Source organism: Periplaneta americana, chromosome 17 (assembly GCF_040183065.1).
Source record: "Periplaneta americana isolate PAMFEO1 chromosome 17, P.americana_PAMFEO1_priV1, whole genome shotgun sequence".
NCBI lineage: Eukaryota > Metazoa > Arthropoda > Insecta > Blattodea > Blattidae > Periplaneta > Periplaneta americana.
Window position 1 is genome coordinate 22,343,145 of NC_091133.1, and position 25,242 is coordinate 22,368,386.

Consider the following 25,242-nt stretch of genomic DNA (forward strand, 5'->3'; position numbering starts at 1 on the left):
ACATGCCGTCTTTATGCGATTTCTCTCGAAATATTGGACGAATAAAGTTTATATTCAGTATATACTAGCCCTTTTTAATTGATTCACATGACATACTTGATGCCAAGAATGAACTTGTATTTAGAAAACTGTACAAAATAACAATTTATTCGAAATCAAATATAAATTTATTTTCAGAAGCAGACTTTCGAGTATAACATCGTATCCTGGAACTAAGCATCTACAACGTTTTGGAACTGCATGCAGGTTCTAAGATCATAGATATGACCTGAAGAGTCCACCTGCTGTGCTGGACCCATTATGTTACACAAGTAATTGTTGTGAATGTACGTCCAATGTTATAGATGTTAATTTACAAGACACGGTGGAATATCCGAAAGTTAATTTTTGAATACAGTCACAACGGAACTGAAATTCATAGCTCTAACGTTATTTTTAAATTACTTTGTTTTTTTCCGAAAAACAAGAGGCTGGACATTTCTGGATAAAACATTTTGTCAACAGCTTTACTATACCGGTACTGCATATCTTTAAGTAGAACTATGTGTATTTTATTTCCCTTGTTGTCCTTGTTATACCTTGTTTTCCTTTTTTCCTTGTTTCCTTGTATCGTCCTTTCTCTCTTTGTCTTCTCTTGTTCTCCTTGTATTTCCCTTGTTTTCCTTGTCTTCTTGTTCCCCTTGCTTTGCTCTTGTTCCCTTGGTCTCTTAATCTTCCCCATGTTTCCTCTTATTCTCTTTGTCCTCCTTGTAGTGGCCTTGTTCACCTTTTAACCTCTTTTTCCTTTTCGTATTACACTTGTTTTATCCTCATTCTCTTTTTCTTCCTCTTGTTCCCCTTGTATTGGCCTTGATGGTTCTTCTGTGATAGAGACGCAGAACTCACAGGGGAAGAGTGAAAATAGATAATAATAGACCTAATACCTCTCACGAAATATTTCGACGTTAAACGTTTATATTCGAAGATCAAATGAAGAAAAACTTACGGGTTTCAACATCTGACTTCAGCTTTCTTATCAACGGTGAGTTACGTCATACTATTCTGACGTCACTAAGCAACTACAACGAAATGTGCTACACTATTACTTAGGAACGGCAACGAGATATGTCGCACTATCTGCAACAGTTGGGAGAGTCCACTTAGACAAGGGAAGAATTGGAGTAACCACATAATCCTATTAATGCATTTATTAAGCATAAATACAGTGAAATAACCTATGTAATGAACGAATACATCTTGCATGTAAATGTAACAGTCATGTTAGTAGCGTTATAATACGTATTCTCAATCACATTTACAATCTTTATAAAAAAAAAATACAATTTCTTTAAATTCTAAATATCACAGTAACACCCAACCAAATTAAAGCTTTCACGCAATTTTCTTTACTCTGATAAGAACTACAGCTCTCATTTCTAAGCCAATTATATATAAAGAAAATCACAATCGAAATCGTCTGCTTGGAATTGAAGTAAATGTGAATCTATAATGCTGGCTTGAAATAAAATTGAATCAATGCTTTAGTAAAATTATTATTTTTCATGCATAGTTCTAGGATAAACTGATTGACAAATCCTGAATACCGGTATATCTCCAGTGATTTAGGAGAAATCACTGTTCACACACAGACAGACAGTCAGACAGACAAACGACTTGCCAAGATCTCCTATGCGTTATCTGGAATGCCAAAAAACGTACATTGTCTGAAAAGATATTTTTTACATAAATAAAATATTTTCTTTTTTATTTCGTGCAGTGACAAAGGAAAGAAAAACGAAGAAATGGAACACATTTTCTAAGTCGAATTTCAATATCATTTTGTGTTATGCATTTCAAATAACAACAAATTACTTATAAAAATTAGTTTATTATATTGCATGTACAAGATGCAATGAGTATATTTCCGAAATGCACTTGTATTTATTGTACCGTTAAACATACATTCGCGTGTCAATAAAGATCATTGCTTGTTAAAACAGTCTACCAAACAGCGTCAGATTGTCTTTAAGAAGCGAGCTTCTACCCTTGATTTTGTGCAAACATGTCACGGATCAATTGCGATTTTTCCCGGAATCTCTCCATGTACGCCTGATAGCTAGTCTTCTTCTCTGCCTTTTAGGTGACGCATTTAATATAGATTCCAGGCGTTTCCTGGTTCAAGATAACTTCTCCATTTAATATGTCCTGTGTGTTGCCTACATTCAGGGAAGTCCGCAAAATTATTAACTGCCCCTTGTACATTATTCACGGATGAAATGACTCGTAGCTAATAACAACAAAATCCTTCCAGTTATTTAGGTTAAAAATTGCTGTTACACACACTGACTAATGGACGGACAAACACACAGACAGACAGACAGACAGAGAGACAGACAGACAGATGGTATATGAGGATTTATGAAGGCGTGTATTTCGGTAAAAATGTTGAAATAGATTTTTATAAAAAAATATTCTCATTTCGTATAGCCTATGAAGCAAATAATGCAATATGATTGGAGTATCCAAAAAATGAACTTCAAAATTCACTATTTAATAAATGAACAAACATGAATATGGCTAGATACTTCGATAATTCCTAGTCAGCAAAACGCTTATAGCCTTTCTCACATGACATCGAATTTCTAAATGTCTCCGTATGAAACTTGTGCAGTCCGACGGAAACGTTCGTGCGATGACTTACAGGTGATCCTGCCGCTTGAACGCCTTGCCGCACATGCTGCACACGTACTTCCGCTCGTCGCTGTGCGTCAGTTTATGCTTGGCGAGTGCGGACGCGTTCCCGAACACTTTCCCGCACACCTGCAACACATAGATACACAGCATGTCAGCATAACTCCAAGGAGACATTCCTTAAATTATGTACTAGCTGCATGTGTATATATAAGTTATAATAGGCATATTTATTTAAAAATCAATTTTTCATTTACAATTATTATTATTATTATTATTATTATTATTATTATTATTATTATTATTATTATTATTATTGGGACATAGGCGTGTTCTAGTGGCAGTGAACGGGACTTGTATTCCAAGGCTGTGTAGGGCATGAGTTGGACTCCTGCTTGGTTTGATTACCTGACTGGATATTTTTCCAGGTTTTCTCAACTATGTCAGAAATTTCCATGGCGAATATTCGGACTTATCTCGTCAAATTATCAACACGCTCTCAGTAATTCTATCGACACAAGAAAATCGTACAGCCAGTACAGTGTATTATTATTATTATTTTATTATTATTATCATCATCACCTAATCACACTTCAAGGGGAGTACTACTAAGGCATACTTTGTTTTTAAAGTTCCCGGGAATATAGCTGAGTTGAAATTGTTATACTCGTATATTTATAAAAGCACTAACATAATCCTACATAACTAATGCATAATATCCAATAATACATTAGTTATGCATTATTACACTTTTCCTAATATGTATGCGATTCTCAGTACAGCTGCCTTTTTGTAATCCCATCATTAAACGGTGTACTTCCCGGGGACATGTTCTAGATAATTTTGTAGTGAATGTGACATATTCTCAGTTGAATTGAATTAGTGATGTTCCACATGCATTATTCTTCAATCATCGGATGTTTATATTTCAAGATCTTTTCTACCATATTTATTACACCGATTTTATTTCTTGTTACTATGTCTGACTTATTTCATGCCTTTGCTATTATAGATCGGTTTCAATTTAATATTTCCTACCAACTTGCGGTTGTATTATGTTTATAAAACCATTATTATTATTATTATTATTATTATTATTATTATTATTATTATTATTATTATTACTGTCCACAGATTGAGGTTCTAGCTGATATATACATCTATTATCAGGCAGTACATTTCAATTGACGATATGTGTCAGAGGAAGAACAATTTTATTGTTTGTATACATCTGAAGTCTGAATAATGTAATATGTTACTAGTCAGCGATGTATGCAATGGAGGGGAAAAGGAACTGACCACCCTACTTCATTATCTTCTGGCTTAGTTACCTCATAAGCAATGCCTTATTTGTGTCATTTGTGAGGTTCAAACCTGTCTTCGGGCAGTTGACTAAACAACAACAATTGTTACCTACTATTCAGAGTTTAATAAGCAGTGAAAGTTCCTTGCTACTTAGTTGGGAATCTAGTTGGAAATTAGAAGGGACAACGGAATGAAGTAATTATGCAGTATTTTTATTGCAATACAAGTGAAAAATGGACAACAAAATAATACCTGAAATCTAGGAGTTGAAATTGAGGTTCTTTTCTATTTTTTCAGTTGATATCTTCAATTTTTATACGTGACGAGGAAACAAGGTTCATTGTCTACAAACATACTGAAAATATAATTTTTTGCGATTTAATGCAAAAATTGCTTAAGAATACCAATGCAGGCCTGCAAAAAAAGTATTTAGAAAATAACGTAATTTTGTAAGGTAAATAAGTTTATTAAATAATAGTATATAGTTCCTCGACAAAAATATTCATAAACGGACTTAGACATCTTTACTTCGTCGTCATCATCACTATCATAATCTCATAAATATAGATCTATGTGATCTATTTCGGGCTGCAATGTAATACTGTAAAGCGAGGTTCTTGTACTTTTTATACTGTCTCACAGAAGTATACAGTAATATGTTTGTAGAGTTTTGCAGTATCGTAAATCAATGCTATTTACGTATACACGTCCTATGATATGGTGTGAGAATACAAAACATCACAATATGTTGCAGCCAGTTTCTGTTATAGGGAGAGCCTGTTTTATAACCTCACCGCTAACAAGCAAACATTCTCATGGGGGAAATAAAAAACTCGATTAAATAGTTTTCTAAGATTGCGTCATACAAGCACACAAACACACTCTCTTTATAATAATATTTAGTATAGGCTATTATAAACACATATGAGTATCCTATCATCCGCGTAAAAAGGGTTGTTAAATGAATATTAATCCGATTATTGTTCAAGACCGCTTTAAATAAATGCAGTCATTTGTTTTATCTTTATTACTGTATATTAATCTGTGGCGGCAATGATATAAAAAGCGTTGTTATTTTAAATCTAGTTTATCTCGTTAAATATCAGTCCTATCAAAATTTTGTATAGAGTAAAACTTATCGGAAATAGTTTTTGTTTTAATGTTTGTTATGTAACATTTTTCACGAAAATCAATAATAAGGGAGATAATTCGATTTAATTCAGGCCCCCTTATAACTCCCCTTTTAAATGAAGTATTTTGAATGCCACATAGCCTAAAATCTAAGTTAGAACAGGCTTAATTTATATTCCAATTTCCATAGAAATCAGTTCAGCCATTATCCCGTGAAAAGGTAACAAATATTCAGTCTGACAGAGAGACATACAAACAAAAATTAAAAAAAAAAATGCGATTTTTGGTCTCAGAATGGTTAATTATAGCCTACATGTTAACACCAATTATTTTTAGAAATGCGGAAATTACCAGAAAAAGTTTGGTTACAGATTTATTATTAGTAGGCTATAGATGTAATTAGATTAGTAGTCATTATGACTGATTGTACAAGAGATCTTTCTGCAACTATTTTGTGGGTCTTAAGATGGAAACTTCGAGTAGTGAAAGTACCGCTTATCGGTAGGGCGATAAATCTAGTGCTCCGAATTTATCACATTTCCTTAAAACTAGAATAACCAGATGATTCTGTGATTCCGAAAGCATGTAACTCGCTTATCTTTAAGAATTTAATATCCAATCCAGATATCTCTTTGATATGTCAGTGAAAGAATAGCCAATTATCGTAAATTCTCAGTCTGATAGTTTGCTTTATTTAATTTGGTTTCAAAATATGATACTTGGGCAGTATTTTTTAAAACATCAGTAATTTTTTATCTTCGTATTATTTCCCTTTTTATATTAGGCTAGCCTAGATGATGGGTTGAAAACCGGGCGGGTCGACCGAGTTTTAGAGCGATAAATGATATGACTTATTTTGGAAGTGAAAGTAAAACTGGGGGTTTCGGGTCGTAGAATTATGGCACTTCAAAGACCTTTATCTCTAAATGTGGTAGCTTTTGGAAAAATTTACCGGCTATCTTTCGCCCACGTCTAAATTTAGATGTAGCACATACTAGTATAGGCCTACTAGTAAATGAGCTTAGGCTTGTCCCGTCCTCTACTTGAAATCATTTTTATTTCACACCCTTTCATACGATATGTAACATTCCGGATAGTTTTATATAGGAATATAGGGCGACTGACTTTCTTTTAATATGTTGTTTTCATTTACATTTTTTCCTAACTATTTTCCTAGGAATGTGATTATTTTAGACTTATTAAAAGAAAAGTAGGGGAAAGTAGCCATCAATGGACCAGCTAACGATTTCTTATTTTATCTAACAAATGCAATGTCTTAAAATTCCGTTCACAGGCTTGAAGAATTACATTACTAATAAGGAATGATAAAATGAAGTTTCAGGGCTACATCCTATTTATATCTGTTTAAAGATTAACTCATTTAAAATTCGCCCATTGGTTCAATGAAGGCGACAGGGTTCTATGAATGGATCACCATGTTCCCATGAATGGAGCAAAAGAAAAATTTAAAAAAATATCAAAAATAATATCAAGAAATGACAAATCATAACAATGAAGGAACATAGAGACGATTAATGGATGTTGAAGTTGCTTTTAATCAAACTGTAATCGTATTTTGAAACTGAAAATCATGAAAAACACAGTCCTTGTCATTTCAATGTTTTAAAGTTTTAGGCTATTTCACATTAGCTAATACAGTAATTAAAAATGTTAGCATATAACTTTAAATTACATGACAGCAACATAATGATGTGATTGTACATATGAAATTATTTTCTGGAGTCTGAGATTATTCTTATACTGTAGATAAAACAGTTTTTCTTTTCAAGACACATGCCACACAAAGTATTTCTTTTGACTCCGCCTAACATTTGCACAAGCTTCATGTATTTTTTATTTTAGTAGGTTATTTTACGACGCTTTATCAATATCTTAGGTTATTTAGCGTCTGAATGAGATGAAGGTGATAATGCCGGTGAAATGAGTCCGGGGTCCAACACCGAAAGTTACCCAGCATTTGCTCATATTGGGTTGAGGGAAAACCCAGGAAAAAACCTCAACCAGGTAACTTGCCCCGACCGGGAATCGAACCCGGGACACCTGGTTTCGCGGCTAGACGTGCTAACCGTTACTCCACAAGTGTGGACAGCTTCATGTATCCATTTCCTGCAAGACATACACTGAATCGTCTTTTCCTCGATGGTTTCTTCATACATGAAACCTTGTCTTGATTTTGATTGCTTCCTGAAGGTAAATGATTTCTATGAATGATTCATTTTAAAATGCAGTGCAGTCATGGAACTGCAGCTGGTCCATCCATAGCGACTTCGTCATTTTCAAATCACAATTCAAGAGCGCTGAAGAGGTTATACAAAATTTACGACTATACAACTAAAAAGGAAGCAGACAGAACACTGCTTCCAGCTATATATGTCATTTCATAACTTAATGTCATTAAACCAATGTGCTCTATACTTAAAGTTACTTTAAAATTATAGTAAAAATAACAAAAACGTAACTGAGCTTCTTGTTCAGCCCACTTGTTTGCTGCCGCTACCAAAGACAACTCAGGAGTGACATGCATGAGAGGGAAGCCTTGAGGTGACGTTTCACGCATACGCAGTCAATAGGACCAAGAATATGGAAACGGTCCATTGAAAGCAACGGTTCATCGATGGCTACTCTCCCCTATATATTGAATCTCCAGGCTGTAATACCAGTCATAAATATCGTATGTTAATAGTTACAAATAGCCTACATCACGTTTAGATTTTATATAAGAAACGTTCATACTGAATCACCAAATGGTAAGACCATAATTAATTTTTGAGTGTTAATTCTATTTATAAAAGTGTTATTAATTATTAGTAATTTTTAAATCGTTAATTAGTTTTAATTTTACTTCTTGTACTGTAATATTTTAATATTTATATTTGGTGTATCCTGACATAAAAAGAAAGAATTGCCTATAGTGATGAGTTGTTTGATTTCAGTTTCGTCTGCGGTTGAGCCAGACAAACAAAGCTGTGTGTCGTTCATTATGAGATAAGAAACACATCTTGCGCCTCACAGAAACAGAGCAGGTTTGTCACAGCCAGACGAGGGAGATTACCTGCTGCGCGCGTTGCCTCCAAGTTTCCCCTAATTTGTCGAAATTTCCCTTCCCATTTCCATTACGACTTTGTATTGTATGTATCTATATTGATCTCCATTGTCTTACTTGTCTTCCTCACCTACGTGTAATTATCCGCATCTTTCCTTCCTCTTCAGTTCGTACCCCCTCCGTGTCACCACCCCGCAGTCTGAAATGTGTTCGCCCTCTTTCTGGGAGCAGTAATTCCGCAATGACTGACTCTCTTTCTCTGTCTGCTCCACCCCACAAGCTGTTGCCATGGGTACGAACCATCTAAAGCCCAGGGCAGTTCGTAATTGAATCCTGTTGATTCTGATATTAAATTAAAGGCCTTCTCCTCCTCGGTTCGTCTCAACTGTTGTTACCATAACACGGTCTCCTCTCAAATCCTTGGTCGATGAAGAGGAAAAGCGGTAGTTTTTTTATTTCTATCTATACAACCCTCCCACCTCCTCCCCCTTTCCAGCCTTGCTACGTAACAGACGAATGAGATGTCGTGTAATCCGAGTCAAAATGAAATATAACAAGCCTTCAGGCTCTCAAAGTACACGAGTACTTGCAGGGAGAGGAAGCACATACATCTACAAAGTAGATACAAGCGAGCTGCTTCGTTACATATTGCAATGTGTATCATAATATACTGTACGTTACTGTAGCCTGACGCAGTCTTCAAAGGATGAAATCACAACTGGGGGCAAGTTCACACCATTCAAACGCTAAGGACTTCTGTACAATGTGGCATGTTCGGGGGATTGCAGTCAGTATAAAAAGTATGTCCATTGTCTTGCAGGTGTTCAGTGAAGACACGTTTGATTATCGTTATTTCGAATGATACGATACTGTCTTGTCCTACTAGAACAGTCTTACACTAATCAGCATACTTGTGACGTATAAGCAGCGAGTACGAGAATGTTATGAGACTTGTACAGCTAGAGGCGCAGTCTAAGTGTAAGTGTAGCAGGTTGCGGTACAGTACGGGGAATTCAATGTAGAGTCATTGCAATGAAATCTGTTCCTCATATAATCAATGAAATAATATCAATTCATTATATTCTACACCAGGAAAACATGTGTGGGAAGAAGTATTAAACTCAAAAGGAAAAAAAAATTCTGATTGTGTATAAAATATAATTACTTTTGTTGACGTCGTACAAAATTTTGTCCAATATTCTTTTGAGAAGATTAACTCCATACATAGACGAACCTACTGGGGATCATCAGTGTGGTTTTAGGCGTAATAGATCAACTACTGATCAGATATTTTGTAATCGATAGATAACGGAGAAAAAAATGCGAGTATAAGGGTACAGTGCATCAGTTATTCATATATTTAAAAAAGGCGTATGACTCGGTTAAGAGATAAGTTTTATATGATATTCTTATTGAATTTGGTATTCACAAGAAACTAGTTCGATTAATTAAAATGTGTCTCAGTGAAAAGTACAGCAGAGTCCGTATAGGTCAATTTCTATCAGATTCGTTTCCAATTCACTGTGGGCTAAAGCAAGGAGATGCACTATCACCTTTACTTTTTAACTTTGCTCTAGAGTATGCCATTAGGAAAGTCCAGGATAACAGAGAGGGGTTGGAATTGATCGGGTTACATCGGCTGCTTGTCTATGCGGATGACGTGAATATGTTAAAAGAAAATCCACAAAAGATTAGGGAAAATACGGGAATATTACTTGAAGAGAGTAAAGAGATAGGTTTGCAAGTAAATCCCAAAAAGACAAAGTATATGATTACGTCTAGTGACGAAAATATTGTATGAAATGGAAATACAAAAATTGGAAATTTATCCTTTGAAGAAGTGGAAAAATTCAAATATCTGAGAGCAACAGTAACAAATATAAATTATACTCGGGAGGAAATTAAACACAGAATAAATATGGGAAATGCCTCTTATTATTCGGTTGAGAAGCTTTTATCATCCAGTCTGCTGTCAAAAAATCTGAAAGTTAGATTTATAATACATTTATATTACCGGTTGTTCTTTATGGTTGTGAAACTTGGACTCTCACTTTGAGAGAGGAACACAGGTTAAGGGTCTTTGAGAATAAGGTGCTTAGGAAAATATTTGGGGCTAAGAGGGATGAAGTTACAGGAGAATGAAGAAAGTTACACAACACAGAACTGCACGCATTGTATTCTTCACTTGACATAATTAGGAACATTAAATCCAGACGTTTGAAATGGGCAGGGCATGTAGCACATATGGGCGAATCCAGAAATGCATATAGAGTGTTAGTTGGGAGGCCAGAGGGGAAAGACCTTTGAGGAGGCCGAGACGTAGATGGGAAGATATTACTAAAATGAATTTGAGGGAGGTGGAATATGATGGTAGAGACTGGTTTAATCTTGCACAGGATAGGGACCAATGGCGGGCTTACGTGAGGGCGACAATGAACTTCCGGGTTCCTTAAAAGCCAGTAAGTAAGTATACAGAGGTTTCATTTCAAAACTTCCCAGTCTAAATAACTAATTATTTAAATTGAATTCAATTTAAACAAACAAAAATCACGTCAATTTAGATATTGAGGGGGGAGTCTGAAACCAGGCTTAATTGCATTTTAGATTTCACCCTCACCCCCAGCCACCTCACTTTGAAATTTCATGTGGCATCCCTATATTTTTATACTTAAATATGAAAGAGCGTTAAATTTTTTATACACCTTATTCATATGTTTTCGCATCTTTTTTTATCGTCGCCTGCCAACCTGTATTTCTGTTATCATCAGTTGATTGTAGGATGAAAACACAGCTTTTTTTGTGTAATTTCCTCAATTTAATCAATAAGGATGATTTATGTTATCTTGAAGGGTACAGGCTACACCATTTTAAAATAATTTAATACACAAACACAACTACAGTATTACATGAATTGCTCAATAAGTTTTTATAGCTTTATTTTCTTCAGCTCTAATCAACAATAACAACAATCCAGGTTGCCAGGCGACGACAGAAAACAAAAAATACGAAAACATGAAATTTCATCAAAGTGGAGGTGCCTGGGGACTGGGGGGTGAAATTTAAAATGTAATTAAGCCTGGTTTCAAACTTCCCCCTCAATATCTAAATTGACGTGTTTTTTTTTTTTTTGTTTAAATGGAATTCAATTTAAATAATTAGTTATTTAGACTGGGAAGTTTTGATTCGATTTAGCCTGTTGTAATAAAAGAATGTATATTTATGCAAATTGGATCGGTGTCGGTTAGAGTTCCCGAGTAGCTCAGTGGTAGAGCGTTGGTACGTTAAACCAAAGGTCCCGGGTTCGATACCCGGCTCCGGAACAATTTTTCCCTCGAAATTATTCAAATCAACTTTACAGGGAGTTATACCTGTAAATCTTGATTTGCATAATATACGTTACTGTTCGTTAACAGAAAACCACAATTTAAGTCACACGGAGTTAGTGTGCACTCGAAGTTGGTTGCTTGACGGTTGTCAGCCCACTTTGAGGTCTGTGGATATAGAGGGAAAAATTGGATCGGTGTCGGTTAGAGTTCCCGAGTAGCTCAGTGGTAGAGCGTTGGTACGTTAAACCAAAGGTCCCGGGTTCGATACCCGGCTCCGGAACAATTTTTCCCTCGAAATTATTCAAATCAACTTTACAGGGAGTTATACCTGAAAATCTTGATTTGGCATAATACACGTTACTGTTCGTTAACAGAAAACCACAATTTAAGTCACACGGAGTTAGTGTGCACTCGAAGTTGGTTGCTTGACGGTTGTCAGCCCACTTTGAGGTCTGTGGATATAGAGGGAAAAATTGGATCGGTGTCGGTTAGAGTTCCCGAGTAGCTCAGTGGTAGAGCGTTGGTACGTTAAACCAAAGGTCCCGGGTTCGATACCCGGCTTCGGAACAATTTTTCCCTCGAATTTATTCAAATTATTCAATGTATATTTATTTCTATAAAAAGCATTATTATAATTTAATCTTATAGTTAATTATATTTGCACTCTGTCTGGGTTAACTTGAATGCACACGTTGTACAATTTGAGTCATAATTTTAATCTCCTGGACATCATTTACGCAAGCCATATTATCAATACAGTCGTGCGTCTTTAGATCCATGCATGATCTTACACCTCCCTCAACCCTAACCCTTACAATGCTCTAAACTCGTCCATGCAGAGTAAAGTAAGGAGGAGTGCAAGGTACTCCAACAAGACAGAGCATATTGCTATCTTCCCCTGTACTACAATGTTTAGCCTACAGTTTATTTAAGCCTATATAACTAAATTTTAATTTAAACTGGGCACCATTAGTGATGAAATTACGACGCTAATAAAATATAAAGGAAGAACGATAACACTAAATTCTCTTCTGTGGGACAAGAAAGTAAGAAGAACAAAAAAGAAGCATAGGACTCTTGTCCAAAAAGTAACACCATCCGGACAGAAGTATAGAAGGTAAGCAGCAATCATAAAAAGCTGTTAAGCGCAGAAATGGACTTCCTAAAACAGAGCTTACGCAGAACGAGGATAGACACAATAAAGGCTGGTCCACAATAAACCGGGAACGGAAACGACAACGAGCACGGAAATAATGCTAACATAAATGTATTTTAAGTGGGAGCATTCACAATAATTAATTGAAGATCTCAGTATAATAAGTGGGTTATGAACCAAAATGCAACTTGTCAGGAGAGCAAAAACCAAAATCTTTAACTTTATTTTTTTGGAACAGCATATTACATGGACTTCAGTTTCTAAGAGAACCAATGTCAGTTTATGAGAGAACCAATGTCAGTTTATGAGAGAACCAATGTCAGTTTATGAGAGAACCAATGTCAGATTCTGATTCGATGAGGCGGGGATAGTAAGAAAGTTTGAAAATCCGAAAATGCCACATTTGGTCGATAACCCACTTATTGTTCTGAGGTTTTCAATTGCGAATGTTGACATTTAAATACATTTATTTTAACGATATTTCCGTTCTCGTCCTCACTGTCGTTTCCGTTCCTGGTTTATTATGAACCAGCCTTAAGAAATGAAAGGATAAGAGAAGGAATAGAGATACTGTTGATGACATTCAGCAGAGACAGCTTGTGTGGTTTGGTCAGGTAAATAGGATGGGAGAAGAGAGACTTCCAAATCAGGCACTAGGATGAATACCAGCCCGACGAAAATACAGAGGTCGCTCACGGTGCAACTGGCTAGACGACGTAGACGAGGCTATGACGACTAGAAATTTGACTATTGAAGACTGCCAGAATAGAGAACGATGGGGACTGGGTATGGAGAGATGACGACAGCCGTAGAAATCCGTAGACGAAGAAGAAATTTTAATGTTTAATGCATTAATGAATTTATTTCTTCTTTAAATTTGCCATTAATGGAATCACAACATCTAATATTGTAGCTAGAGGTGTTTCTTATCTAGCATAATTTTTGGAAGGTGTAATCGATAAACCTACATGGTACCAAACGTATACCGGTATAAGTGGTACAACACAGTTCATTCAACAAAATCTTTTACCCGTTTATTTCAGTACATATATATTTTTACTAATGACAGGATTTGGCTGTTCGTCATTTACATGTAAGAAGCCAAATGTATAGATCAATTTACCGAGAGTCGTTGCCCAGAGTACGTCATAGGAGGCTGGTCTACACTACACCCATGGAGATTGTTGGGATGCGAAAGGGCAAACCGGAGCTACCGGAAAAAACCCTATTACCTGGCTTGCCTAACACAAGTTATAAATCGATGGTAAGCTGGAGATTGAACCCAGATATACAGGACTATAAATCCAGCTCTCTAGCCAGTAGAACACAGTGGCAGCAGAAATATGTATTGTACTGTATTTCTAAACGAACAGTCGCCACAGTTAAGACAACTCATTTCGATTTCATTTCTGGAGAATAGCAAAAAAAAAAAAAATAAATAAATAAATAATAAAAATAATAATAATAATGTTCGATGTGCAGAAGCGACGCTGGGAGAGAGTTCTTGATAAATTTTAAACGCTAACCCCGCCCTCACAACAGTGTAGAGTGTAGACGAAACAGAACAACATATTTGAATTCATGAATACAAACTATTAGTAATAATTCGTGGCGTTACATCCAGAAAGGATCAAGGTCGGCTGACCAGCGACTGCTGGTCTCATCTCAATAAACCTCGGCAGAGATAAACGATCATCCAACCAGAATGTAGATCATGTATGATCAGCACTATGATTCCCCATAGCCTTTATAGCTGGTTAACAAAACGGAATTTCGCTACCTAGCTACCTACAATACTGGGTGGCCAACTGTCCCATGCATTGGCCGAAATTTCATTAGAAACTTCTCTTCCCATGAGGTCTCGAACCAGACCGAACTCTCTAACGCAGCGTTTCTCAAACTTTTTTGAAGTGGGGACCACTTTTTAAAGTCCGAACAGTTCCGCGGACCACCTTATTCTTGTTCCCTTCGAAAGCAAATTTATCATTTTCGTAGCGTATTTTAATGCCAGTATACTTATATTTTAAAATTGAATTATGGATTCGGGTGGTCCCTGGCTGGGTTACAAACGCGGCGCCAGATGTACAGGGAAAAGATGTCGAAAAACACCACGTATATAGTGCTTTATATCCTTCTTTTGTTGCTGAGAGGAGAGTGGGAAGTCGATAGATAGGTAGGGTAATAAATTTCATAAACTGCAGTACTGGGAGAAAAAGTGAAATTCGATTGCTATGTGTCATTTCCAAACTGATATTTTAAGCTATAGTGTGATACGCAATTCGTTTGAATTTTATTTTTTCTTCAGTCTTTTTTTGAAGGACCACAAGGGCAGAACTCGAGGACCACAGGTGGTCCGCGGACCATAGTTTGAGAAACGCTGCTCTAACGTGAATTCAGGCATGATGTCTTAGATCACGGCGTTATGGCGCGGGACATTATATTATATTGTTAATTTGCATTAAGCTCGTGATTATGGATAGTCAAAGAATATTTGTAACTATAAGAGTTTATTAAACAGCATGAAAACTCTCAATTTTCTTACAGGAAATCTTCCTTGGTGGTACTATTTTAATATTCTGCATATTTATAATAGACTATGTGGGAATAGATACCTGCTATATATGTCGAGTATAATTGGTGGTACTATTTTAATATTCTGCATATTTATAATAGACTATGTTGGAATAGATACCTGCTATATATATGTCGAGTATAACCCCACCTACGAGACCAATCTATAACAATAAATTGTTAACCCTTAAATCGGCAAAAGTTCATTTCTCACACTAGTTTATTAAACCGTGCCGGACTGTAAAGAAAACTACTATCGCAATGTCCATATCGAAAAAAAAATGTCATATAAACATGCGTCATATTCTCAATATTTTCTAGCCCCTAATTTTCGATTAATACACACACACCTAAACTGGGCTCTAACCTTAGAGGAAATGCCGCTGCCCCTGTTCGGAAGCGCGCCCCAAGCGAGCTAAATATGTACCTTGTCTTCTATACTTAAGTGAAAAATATGACATTTCGCTTTACAACTGGGATGTTACAGGTTTACTATTTGGAGCGAAGAGTTGTTTACCAACATTTACATGTAATATTCCTAAATCCTTTAAAAATTCCCTTTTATGAGGTTCAGAAGATTGTGATGGAAATTCTGAAGGCCTCTCTTCAAATTTTACAGTATCATTTATATGTTAACACATACATTTTTGTTTTAATGTACAAATCGAATAAGTATTTTACTCGTTTCATTTCCCTTTATCTTTTTATGTTTGTTAATTCCGGATCCCAGTGGTCAACCTCACTTGACGACAGATGATTTTAAATAAATCTTAGTAGTAGTATTGTGAAATTGTAATTTTCCTACCAATTGTTTTCTATTGTTCTATTAAAATTATAGCATATAGCCTATTAACATGTTGTATCCTATAGGATACTTTGCGAATTTAAGGATTAACAATGAATTAATAAACTGAGAAAAATGACACAGTTTCGAACCTGATATTAATTCAGATCGACTTAGTAACACGCAACTAAGATGCACAAGAGGCAGGTAGGTAGAGTTTTAATGCTTTTGACGTCGGTGCTAGAAGATGACGATATGTTCAGAAGCACTCTAAGGTCCTATATTACAGAACTCTCGAAAAGAGAAAACATTACTCATATCGACACAATAGGTCGCCTAGAATCAAACTGCACTTTATCAAAAAATCTGATTACGAGATTGGAAAGTTGTCAAACGATGCCTTAGGCCGAGCTTGACAACCAGTCGGGTATAGTAATATGAAGTTGCGATAAGTATATCGTACAACGTTTTATCCATTTTGATAAAAAATTAATTTTTAAATAAATTTAATTGATTATTTTTATTAGCTTCGAACATGTCTTTTGTGGAGAGACAATTGTATTATTATTTTCTTTCTGCGACAGGCTTTCAGAAAAGACGAAAAACTAGTACAGTTTGACTCCAGACGATGATTTTACTACTAAAGTTAAGGCAGATAAATTCCAGTTTGACTCCAAACGAGCAGTTTATCACATTTTCTGCATAATTCTGCACTGAAATATACCTTAATACCACATTTCATAATTTGGCGCAACTAGTCTTATTCTAGGTGACTGACATAACGAAATGAAAATCTCGTCTTCAAGCACGTTTGAACCTACTCTATATTAGCCCGTTATTAATGCCCATTATTATTATTATTATTATTATTATTATTGTTATTATTATTGATATTGTTTATAACCCAGATACTATAACATACATACACAATAATTTTTTACCTAGCCTACGAGGCTTGTCAAAGCTTTTAACTATGAATTTCTGTAATATACATTTTAGGCATGTTTTACGGATTTAAGCGGGTTATGAGATGAAAATGGAGAACTGATGGATAATGGCAAGTGAAATGAGGATTTTGTAACATAATCTCCTCTAACATTGTTTTTGTCCACTCCAATTTCAAATTCAGCCTGTAATGTTTCCAACTTCGTTATCCGGCATAATGGTGGTGCATGGTCTGTAAAGCGTGACTATTTCTACTATCGTCACTAACACTACTTTTCATAATAATACTGATAATAAAAATAATTATAATAATAAATATTTCATCAAGATACTAACGAATAACTTATCAATTTTAGGCTAGCACATTGAAATATAATAATTTATTACAGGGAATATAAATCGTAAATATGTTTTAATTAACTAAGAAGTCAATGTTAATTTACATATTTAAACTATTTATGATAAGAAATAACTACTATTTATGGTTGTAGTGGTAATACATCTGGACTCCATCGAAGGAGATTCAAGCAGTTTGATAGAAGAAAAGGTGATTACTTTTCATAATCACACTTCAGCCAATATACATAAATAAGAAATGATTCGCAGATTATATTTCCTTAAATATTTTACTAGAAAGACATTGAAGTATTGTCGTGAGGAACATTAAAGTGTGACCTTTGAACTTTTCTCGTAACTATTATTAGATTTATTGCGTAGGAACCTGTACCGACATAAAGGCATGAATTTGTACTATCTAATTTAACGCAACATGTTGTAATATAACTTATAAATCTTTTTGTTATTTATTGACCTTAATAAATCGTATGGTAGAGTAAACAGATAAAATCATGGGACATTTTAAAGGGATACAATATTCCACCCAACTAAAAATACAATAAATTCATTCTATAAAAACACAAACATTATTGTTTAAAAGTCGACCTCGGTAGCGTAGTTGATATAGCGCTGGCCTTCTATACTCGAGGTTGCGGGTTCGATCCCGGCCCAGGTCGATGGCATAAAGCGTGTTTAAATGCGACAAGCTCATGTCAGTAGATTTACTGGTATGTAAAAGAACTCCTGCTGGAGAAACTTCCGGCACACCGGCGACCTAATATAACCTCTGCAGTTGCGAGCGTCGTTAAATAAACCATAAGTTAAATTTTTACTGTTTAAAACATAGGAAAGATAATCCTGATATTATATTTATGGTTATTCAAGATTTAGACAAGGATGTGATCTGTCGCAACCAAAAATTGTATATGTATATTCGAAGAATGGGGTTTGATAACGCCAAACGAGATTAATATTGTAGAAGATGTAAACCTATTCAGAAGATAATGTAATTAAATTTAATTAAATGCCTCATAATTACATAATAAAGAGATTTTATGTAAAAAAACAAAAAGCATTACGACAAAAGACAAATAGACTATATTGAAAAATTGTGAATTTTTATTAATAATAATTCAATAGAGCAGGCACCTAAATAGAAGAAAACATCTGGATTTAAGTATTTCACCTAATAAAATAAACATTTACATGCAAAAAGGTATTCACAAAATAGTAATCAATTAAATAACTGTATACGAGTACAAAGATCGTTTGAAAAATCAATGTCAAAAGAAACAAAGGTCAGAATACATATAATATAAAAAAAGCGTTTCTAGCCTATATGGTAGTGAAATATAGACCTTAAGAGAGCAAGATGAAAGAAGTTTGGAATCATGATATTCATGATATCAACAATGGGTGTGACGTTAAGGAACAGAATTAGAAGCTAAATAAGACAAAATCTAAAAATCGAACGGTGACACCAATTACAGAAGACGAAAAATGTATCAGTTAAAATGGTATAACCAACTACTAAAAAGAATACTCCTTACACGTTTTTACAAAGCTAAGTTCTTTTATAACCTACAAAGAAGAGCGACATAGGACGTCCTAGAACCAGAGAGAGCAATTCCAGTTATCTAATGAACGGGAATGTTAAAACCCATATTTGAACTAACATAGCGTAAGAATAAGACGTTATAATTAAATTCCAAACTACAAATGTATTCAATTTTGATACCAATGGTAGAAAATGAAGTATTAAAAGTGAATTCGTTGTGAAAAGAGAACAAATTATGGACTGTATTCAATCAGTTATTACATTTAAACGGTTATAAATCAAACCAACATGTTATGAAAGATCAAAATTCTTCTAAGCTAGTATCAAAGTTTTTGTACGGGAATCTGCAAGAATATAACGATATGAATTTGTGTTTTATGCTTTCAAATTTTGCAGACTTAATTGTTGCAACTCTAAGCTACAGATGAATATTCCATTTTCGATCTGACTACTTCAAAATAGAGAAATAAAAGTGAATCATTTGCCAAGAATAAATATCAGATCCAATGTTATACCTCCATGCTAATAATTAAAATAATCATGTTGATGAAAATAGAATTTTCTGATTAAAAGTATATCACGATCTGAGATATAATCAGTTCTGTTAATTTTCAGATATTCAGTTTAGACTTTTTGCACTCTTCGAAGTTTTGAACTACGGTAACCTCTATCTTCATGTATTCACGAACTAGCAGTAATATTCCTTGATCAATAAGATCTACATTAGTAACTATTATTTTATTCGGTTCTTCAACGACGTTGTATCAACTGCTAGATTATTTAGCGTCGATTAAATTGGTTATAGCGAGATGGTTTTTGGCAAGATAAAGCCGATGATCCACCATGGATTACCTGGTATTATCCTTACAGTTGAAAAAGACTTCAGGAAAAACCCAACAAGATAATCAGCCCAGTTGGGAATGGAACCCACACCCGAGGGCAGCTCAGAATCAGCAGGCAAGTACGCCTGAAGCCTGGAACGTTATTTTCTGCTAGCCATATATTCTTCCAATGGCTCTTGGACGCATATATAGACGATATATTCATTATACAGCCCAAGAACAAGTCTTGCCCCGATTAGGGATCTAAGCTCCAATTCTATTCTTTTGAGAAATTTAAGAAAAACTAACTTCCACAACGAACGAACTTTGGCTTTGGAATTTCAACCCGATGTAGTTTCCATAGCCACCGACAGATGTCCCCATATGATAGAGAAACTATCATAGATTCCTATTCAACTAATAACTCGTTTTCGACTATTGTGGCGCTTAGATCCGTATTCGGGCAAGGCTTCGTCAGATGATTCAAATTTGTTGTTTGTTTTTGTTGTTTTCAATGCTAGTGACGAATAATATAACAGTTCACAACACTTCAAAGGTTGGATATCTTCGTCTATATGTGGGGTAACGTGTGAAAAAAGTATCCAACTCATGAAGATTGTTAGAAATGGTTACTCCACATGACTATTTTAAATGGTACCCTCTGCGGCAAACGCTTTACCAGAGGAACTAAATGTACCATGTTTGGCATAGTAGTTATAAATGTAATTAAGTAGGGTAAAGTTGTCTAATTCCGTGATACGTTTTATTCACCGAATGTCACGGGATTAAATATCTTGCTATGAAGTTCACTGATGTCTCAAAAGTAGACGAAAGATGCAATCTTTCGAGAAATATATCTGGCGCTATGGTCGAACGGCAAAGTTTTGACTGACATTCAATTTAAAAAAAGTATCACGGGATTAGGGGTATCACGGAAATAGGCAACTTTACCCTACATATAGGACAGAAATTTGGAATTTGAATTAATAGATTACTTAAATAAAAAACAACTTAAGTGATACGGACACGTTAAGGAAATGCCAGAAGGAAGATTATCCAAAATAATTTTAGACTGTATACCACCCAAAGTAATATAATAATAGGAATGGCTACAACGGATTACAAATTCAAAGAATGCGTTTCGGGGTCAGGAAAATGTTTGATACATTGTAAAAACGGATGTAATGTGTACGTGTAGTATTATTTGTTGCTAATGTAGATTCCTACACCTTCAAACGTTTCACGCTATCCCCGCTGCTGGGTTATTGGGTTAGTTGCATGTAGTTGAAATTTGTAAGTTCATCAAGATAATGACTAGTTAAAATGTATCTCGGAAATGATAACAAACCTATATGGGCGGCGATTTTGTAATCCAATACACTGTAGATAACAAGATTTAGTTCACACAGCCATCGATATAACGAATTGCTGTAATCTATTAGGCAACGAATGTGTAAATCTACATAGGTAATATGTATTTATATTAGGTAATTTTACCCATAAATCCCTATCGGAAACGAATGTTACACACACGCATTCAGTAAATTGTATTTGTAACTGAATATGTGAATATCATGCCATAGAGTGATCCAATTTTACTTTTTATAATTTTCAGATGAGCTGTGACAGCAAGTCTAGTCGATATGGAAATAACAATATATAAAACTAATACAGAAATTACAGAGAAAAAGATGGTGGATAGAAAGCAGGGAAATTAAGATAAGAAATTAATGTGAGATTAAATCAACCCTTAGATGTGGTCCTAACGGTGGCTTCTACGCTCAGTAGAAACGAACATGATTATCAGCAAGAAAGAGGTAATTTGAAGGGTTCAGAAGCATAGTGGGCCAAGCGCCATTTACTCAAACCGTAGAAAACAAGAGTTAAAATGAAGTTATCACCATAATTCAATGGAAACATATAGCAAGTAATATAAAGTACACACATTCAAACTAAATTATATGTGAATCTTCATTAAACTATGGCATTCACTTAACTTTAACCCTTGCTTTCTCCGTTTTTAATAAATGGGGCTTGGCCCACTATGGCTCTGAACCCTTCATTTGTAACTGAATATTGGAATTAAATACCATAGGGTGGTTCATTTTATCTTCCATAATTTTCGTAATGAGTAGTTATAGGAAACGAAGACGATAAGAAAATACCAACATAACCTATCACATAATTTTAAGAAATTGAGATACACAATATAGTTCAAGGAGCTTAATATCTACAGCCAGAAATTAAAGCATAGAAATGAGTGTCAAGGAGGTGCAACTACTGTCCCATTATTGGTTTTCATTTTGTGCATTCAGAAATAATTATTTTAGTCTCTCATGCTCTGTTACCAGTTACATTCTTGTTTACATGACATAACCACATTCTTACATTATACTTTACATTCGATCTTCATTGCCTTGATCTACAGGCTCTCACGCACAGTAACAAACATTCGAATACCATTGTTGCCAACAGTAGAACAATTTTCCAACTAACATAACATTAAAAACAACTAAAATCATGCGTTAAACAACTAGAAATAATTTCTACGCAATTGTTGTCCAAACAGCATTAGCTCTAAATAAATTAAATAATTAAATGTTTTTATGCTGGCCATGCCGAAATGTAGTAATTATACACATGGTAGCAGTCCTTTAATGCATGTCATTAAAGTACACCTATTCATTAAAGTTCAGGTTTTCGATTATTCTCGGATATGCAATCGAAAGACAACGAAGGAAACGTCACGGAGGCTGGAAATCCAATACTGTCGCAGAAGGTTATGTTCTATTACTATAATAATTAGCGTTAATTGTAAATAATATTCAAATAAATTCAATTTGCCATCTCGTTTTTCAATTCTAAATCAATTTCCAGGTTATATCAAAATTAGTTCATGTCATTCTTTACATTACATCAAGGTCAATGACATTATTGTTCCTCAGAAAAAATCAATACTTTCGCGTCTGCGCACATCTCACAATATACGAGCTATGCATAAGGTCACTTCCGATCTTCAGTCAGATACATATAAATGAATACTTCTGAATAATTTCAGGTTAGAAATATGGTCGAGCATAAAAAGTCGTATGAAACGTGCCTATAATGGTAATTAAGACACTCGTATGAAAATTATGAAACTCGCTTGCGCTCGTTTCATAAACAAACATACTCGCGTCTTAATTACTATCATTATAGGCTCGGTGAATAATGTACTATTGTTTGTTCACATAAAAATCAATGGTTAGCAAGTGGGCTGGAACCGACCCAAAATTTATTTAAGTCCACTCTTAAGTTCCCTGCCTCTAAAATGAAAATGAATGTCATATGAATAATTATTATGTATTGTTCATCAATTTCACTGAAAAAAAATGTTTAAAATAGTGCGTAATAATCTAACAATAACTGTGTAATAAACTTTCCTAGAGTAGTTCTCTATTAAGGACTTCTCTAATTCAATCTAATAAAAAGAACTTTATAGTTAAAAGGCGTTGAGTCAGTTTTTATTGCTTCTCTTCCCGTTCAGTTAACTGTTCATTATTGCAACTAGACACTTCCACGTCTGCGACAAATACAGTAATCTTCAATTAATTTCGTTTGAAATTATGAATCGAGTTTGTTATGATTTTTATTTAGTTTATTTATTGGCCAACAGCAGTCGACCCTGCATTCTGATAGTTTATTTTCAAGCTTAGAATCGCGTGTTAACAGTACATTATCAATAGGCCTACTTGTATTTATACTATAATAAAATTGCAAATATGTGAGTGGTATTTCAAAGTACACATTAATATTACCTTTCAGGGTGAAATTAAATTTATAGTAGCTGCGGTGCGTCACGTCTGGCAAATGTTCCATATCTCATTACTTCTCACAACCACCAAAAAAGCAAAAAAAATCAGTATACCTAATATGTATGATAATGTGTTTGATCCAAGTTCTCTAAAATCGGAGTCGGATTACAGAATGAAACCGAAGAGTGTGAAAAATGTTCAGTAATGTGTCTAGAAGTCTAGAACAACACAATCACAACGCAAGAACAATATCACAATGACGTTAGTGAATAATGTAATCAGAGTTATGAAGTTTCAATAGATAAGCTAGCTGACACACGTTCAGATGACGACACTGAATGTCATACGAAGCAGCAACAAACACAATGCATTATGATTTCACGTATTCCGTCCACATCAACTGATGGACCAAAACAACCTGTATTACATCCTTTTCCACAGACATCTGGAAATCTTAAAAGAAGTTTCAAGCCTGTTGGTATAGAATATTCCGTTAGTTAGAATATAGATAAAATTGACAGAAAAAGATTCCGCGTTTTACTTTCTTACTTACTTACTGGCTTTTAAGGAACACGGAGGTTCATTGCCGCCCTCTCATAAGCCCGCCATTGGTCCCTATCCTAAGCAAGATTAATCCAGTCCCTACCATCATATCCCACCTCCCTCAAATCCATTTTAATATATTCTTCCCATCTGCGTCTCGGCCTTCCCAAAGGTCTTTTCCCCTCTGGCCTCCCAACTAACACTCTATATGCATTTCTGGATTTGCCCATACGTGCTACATGCCCTGCCCATCTCAAACGTCTGGATTTAATGTTCCTAATTATGTCAGGTGAAGGATACAATGCGTGCAGCTCTGCGTTGTGTAACTTTTTCCATTCTCCTGTAACTTCATCCCTCTTAGCCCCAAATATTTTCCTAAGAACCTTATTCTCAAAAACCTTCAATCTCTGTTCCTCTCTCAAAGTGAGAGTCCAAATTTCACAGTCATACAGAACAACCGGTAATATAACTGTTTTATAAATTCTAACTTTCAGATTTTTTGACAGCAGACTAGATGACAAAAGCTTCTCAACCGAATAATAACAGGCATTTCCCATATTTATTCTGCGTTTAATTTCCTCCCGAGTGTCATTTACATTTGTTACTGTTGCTCCAAGATATTTTAATTTTTCCACCTCTTCGAAGGATAAATCTCCAACTTTTATAGTTCCATTTCGTACAATATTCTGATCACGAGACATAATCATATACTTAGTCTTTTCGGGATTTACTTCCAAATCTATCTCTTTACTTGCTTCAAGTAGAATTTCCGCGTTTTCCCTAATCGTTTACTTTCTATGTGTACTTTTTACTCGAGAGAAAATTTGTCCCTACATTTACCAGAACAGAGTATAAATAATTGGAAGAAAAGCTCTGGACAAGGACCCGGCTTTTTGGAAACACAACAGACAAACACACAAAACAGCCCAGGTTTCATGGGAATTATTCAGAGCCATGAAAAAAATTGGAGGGTCATTTTCAATAACCACCATCATTGGTGACACGCAATTCAAGTGAAAGAAAATAAACGGCATTTGGCAATGATAGTTGAAGCTTTACGTTACACAGCATTACAAAGAGGACATGATGAAACTAAAAGCAGCGATAAGGGAAATTTTATTGAACTTTTGAAACTTATGGCGTACTTGGATCCTCTACTAAAAGCAAGAATAGAAGATGAAAGCCAAAACACCAAGTACTGTATATATACACCACACGATTCAAAATAAAATAATGTA

At 34.9% G+C, this 25,242-nt stretch overlaps 1 protein-coding gene across 6 annotated transcripts in view; it reads right to left on the reverse strand.

Moving 5' to 3' along the window:
• Positions 1 to 25,242, reverse strand: part of LOC138692622 (zinc finger protein 541) — a 1,853,746-nt gene that overhangs the window by 453,808 nt on the left and 1,374,696 nt on the right. For all 6 annotated transcript variants that reach the window (XM_069815665.1, XM_069815669.1, XM_069815666.1 and 3 more), the window contains exon 6: positions 2,681 to 2,799. In XM_069815665.1, coding sequence (XP_069671766.1) covers positions 2,681 to 2,799 — 119 coding nt within the window. The remainder of the gene's footprint in view (positions 1 to 2,680; positions 2,800 to 25,242) is intronic.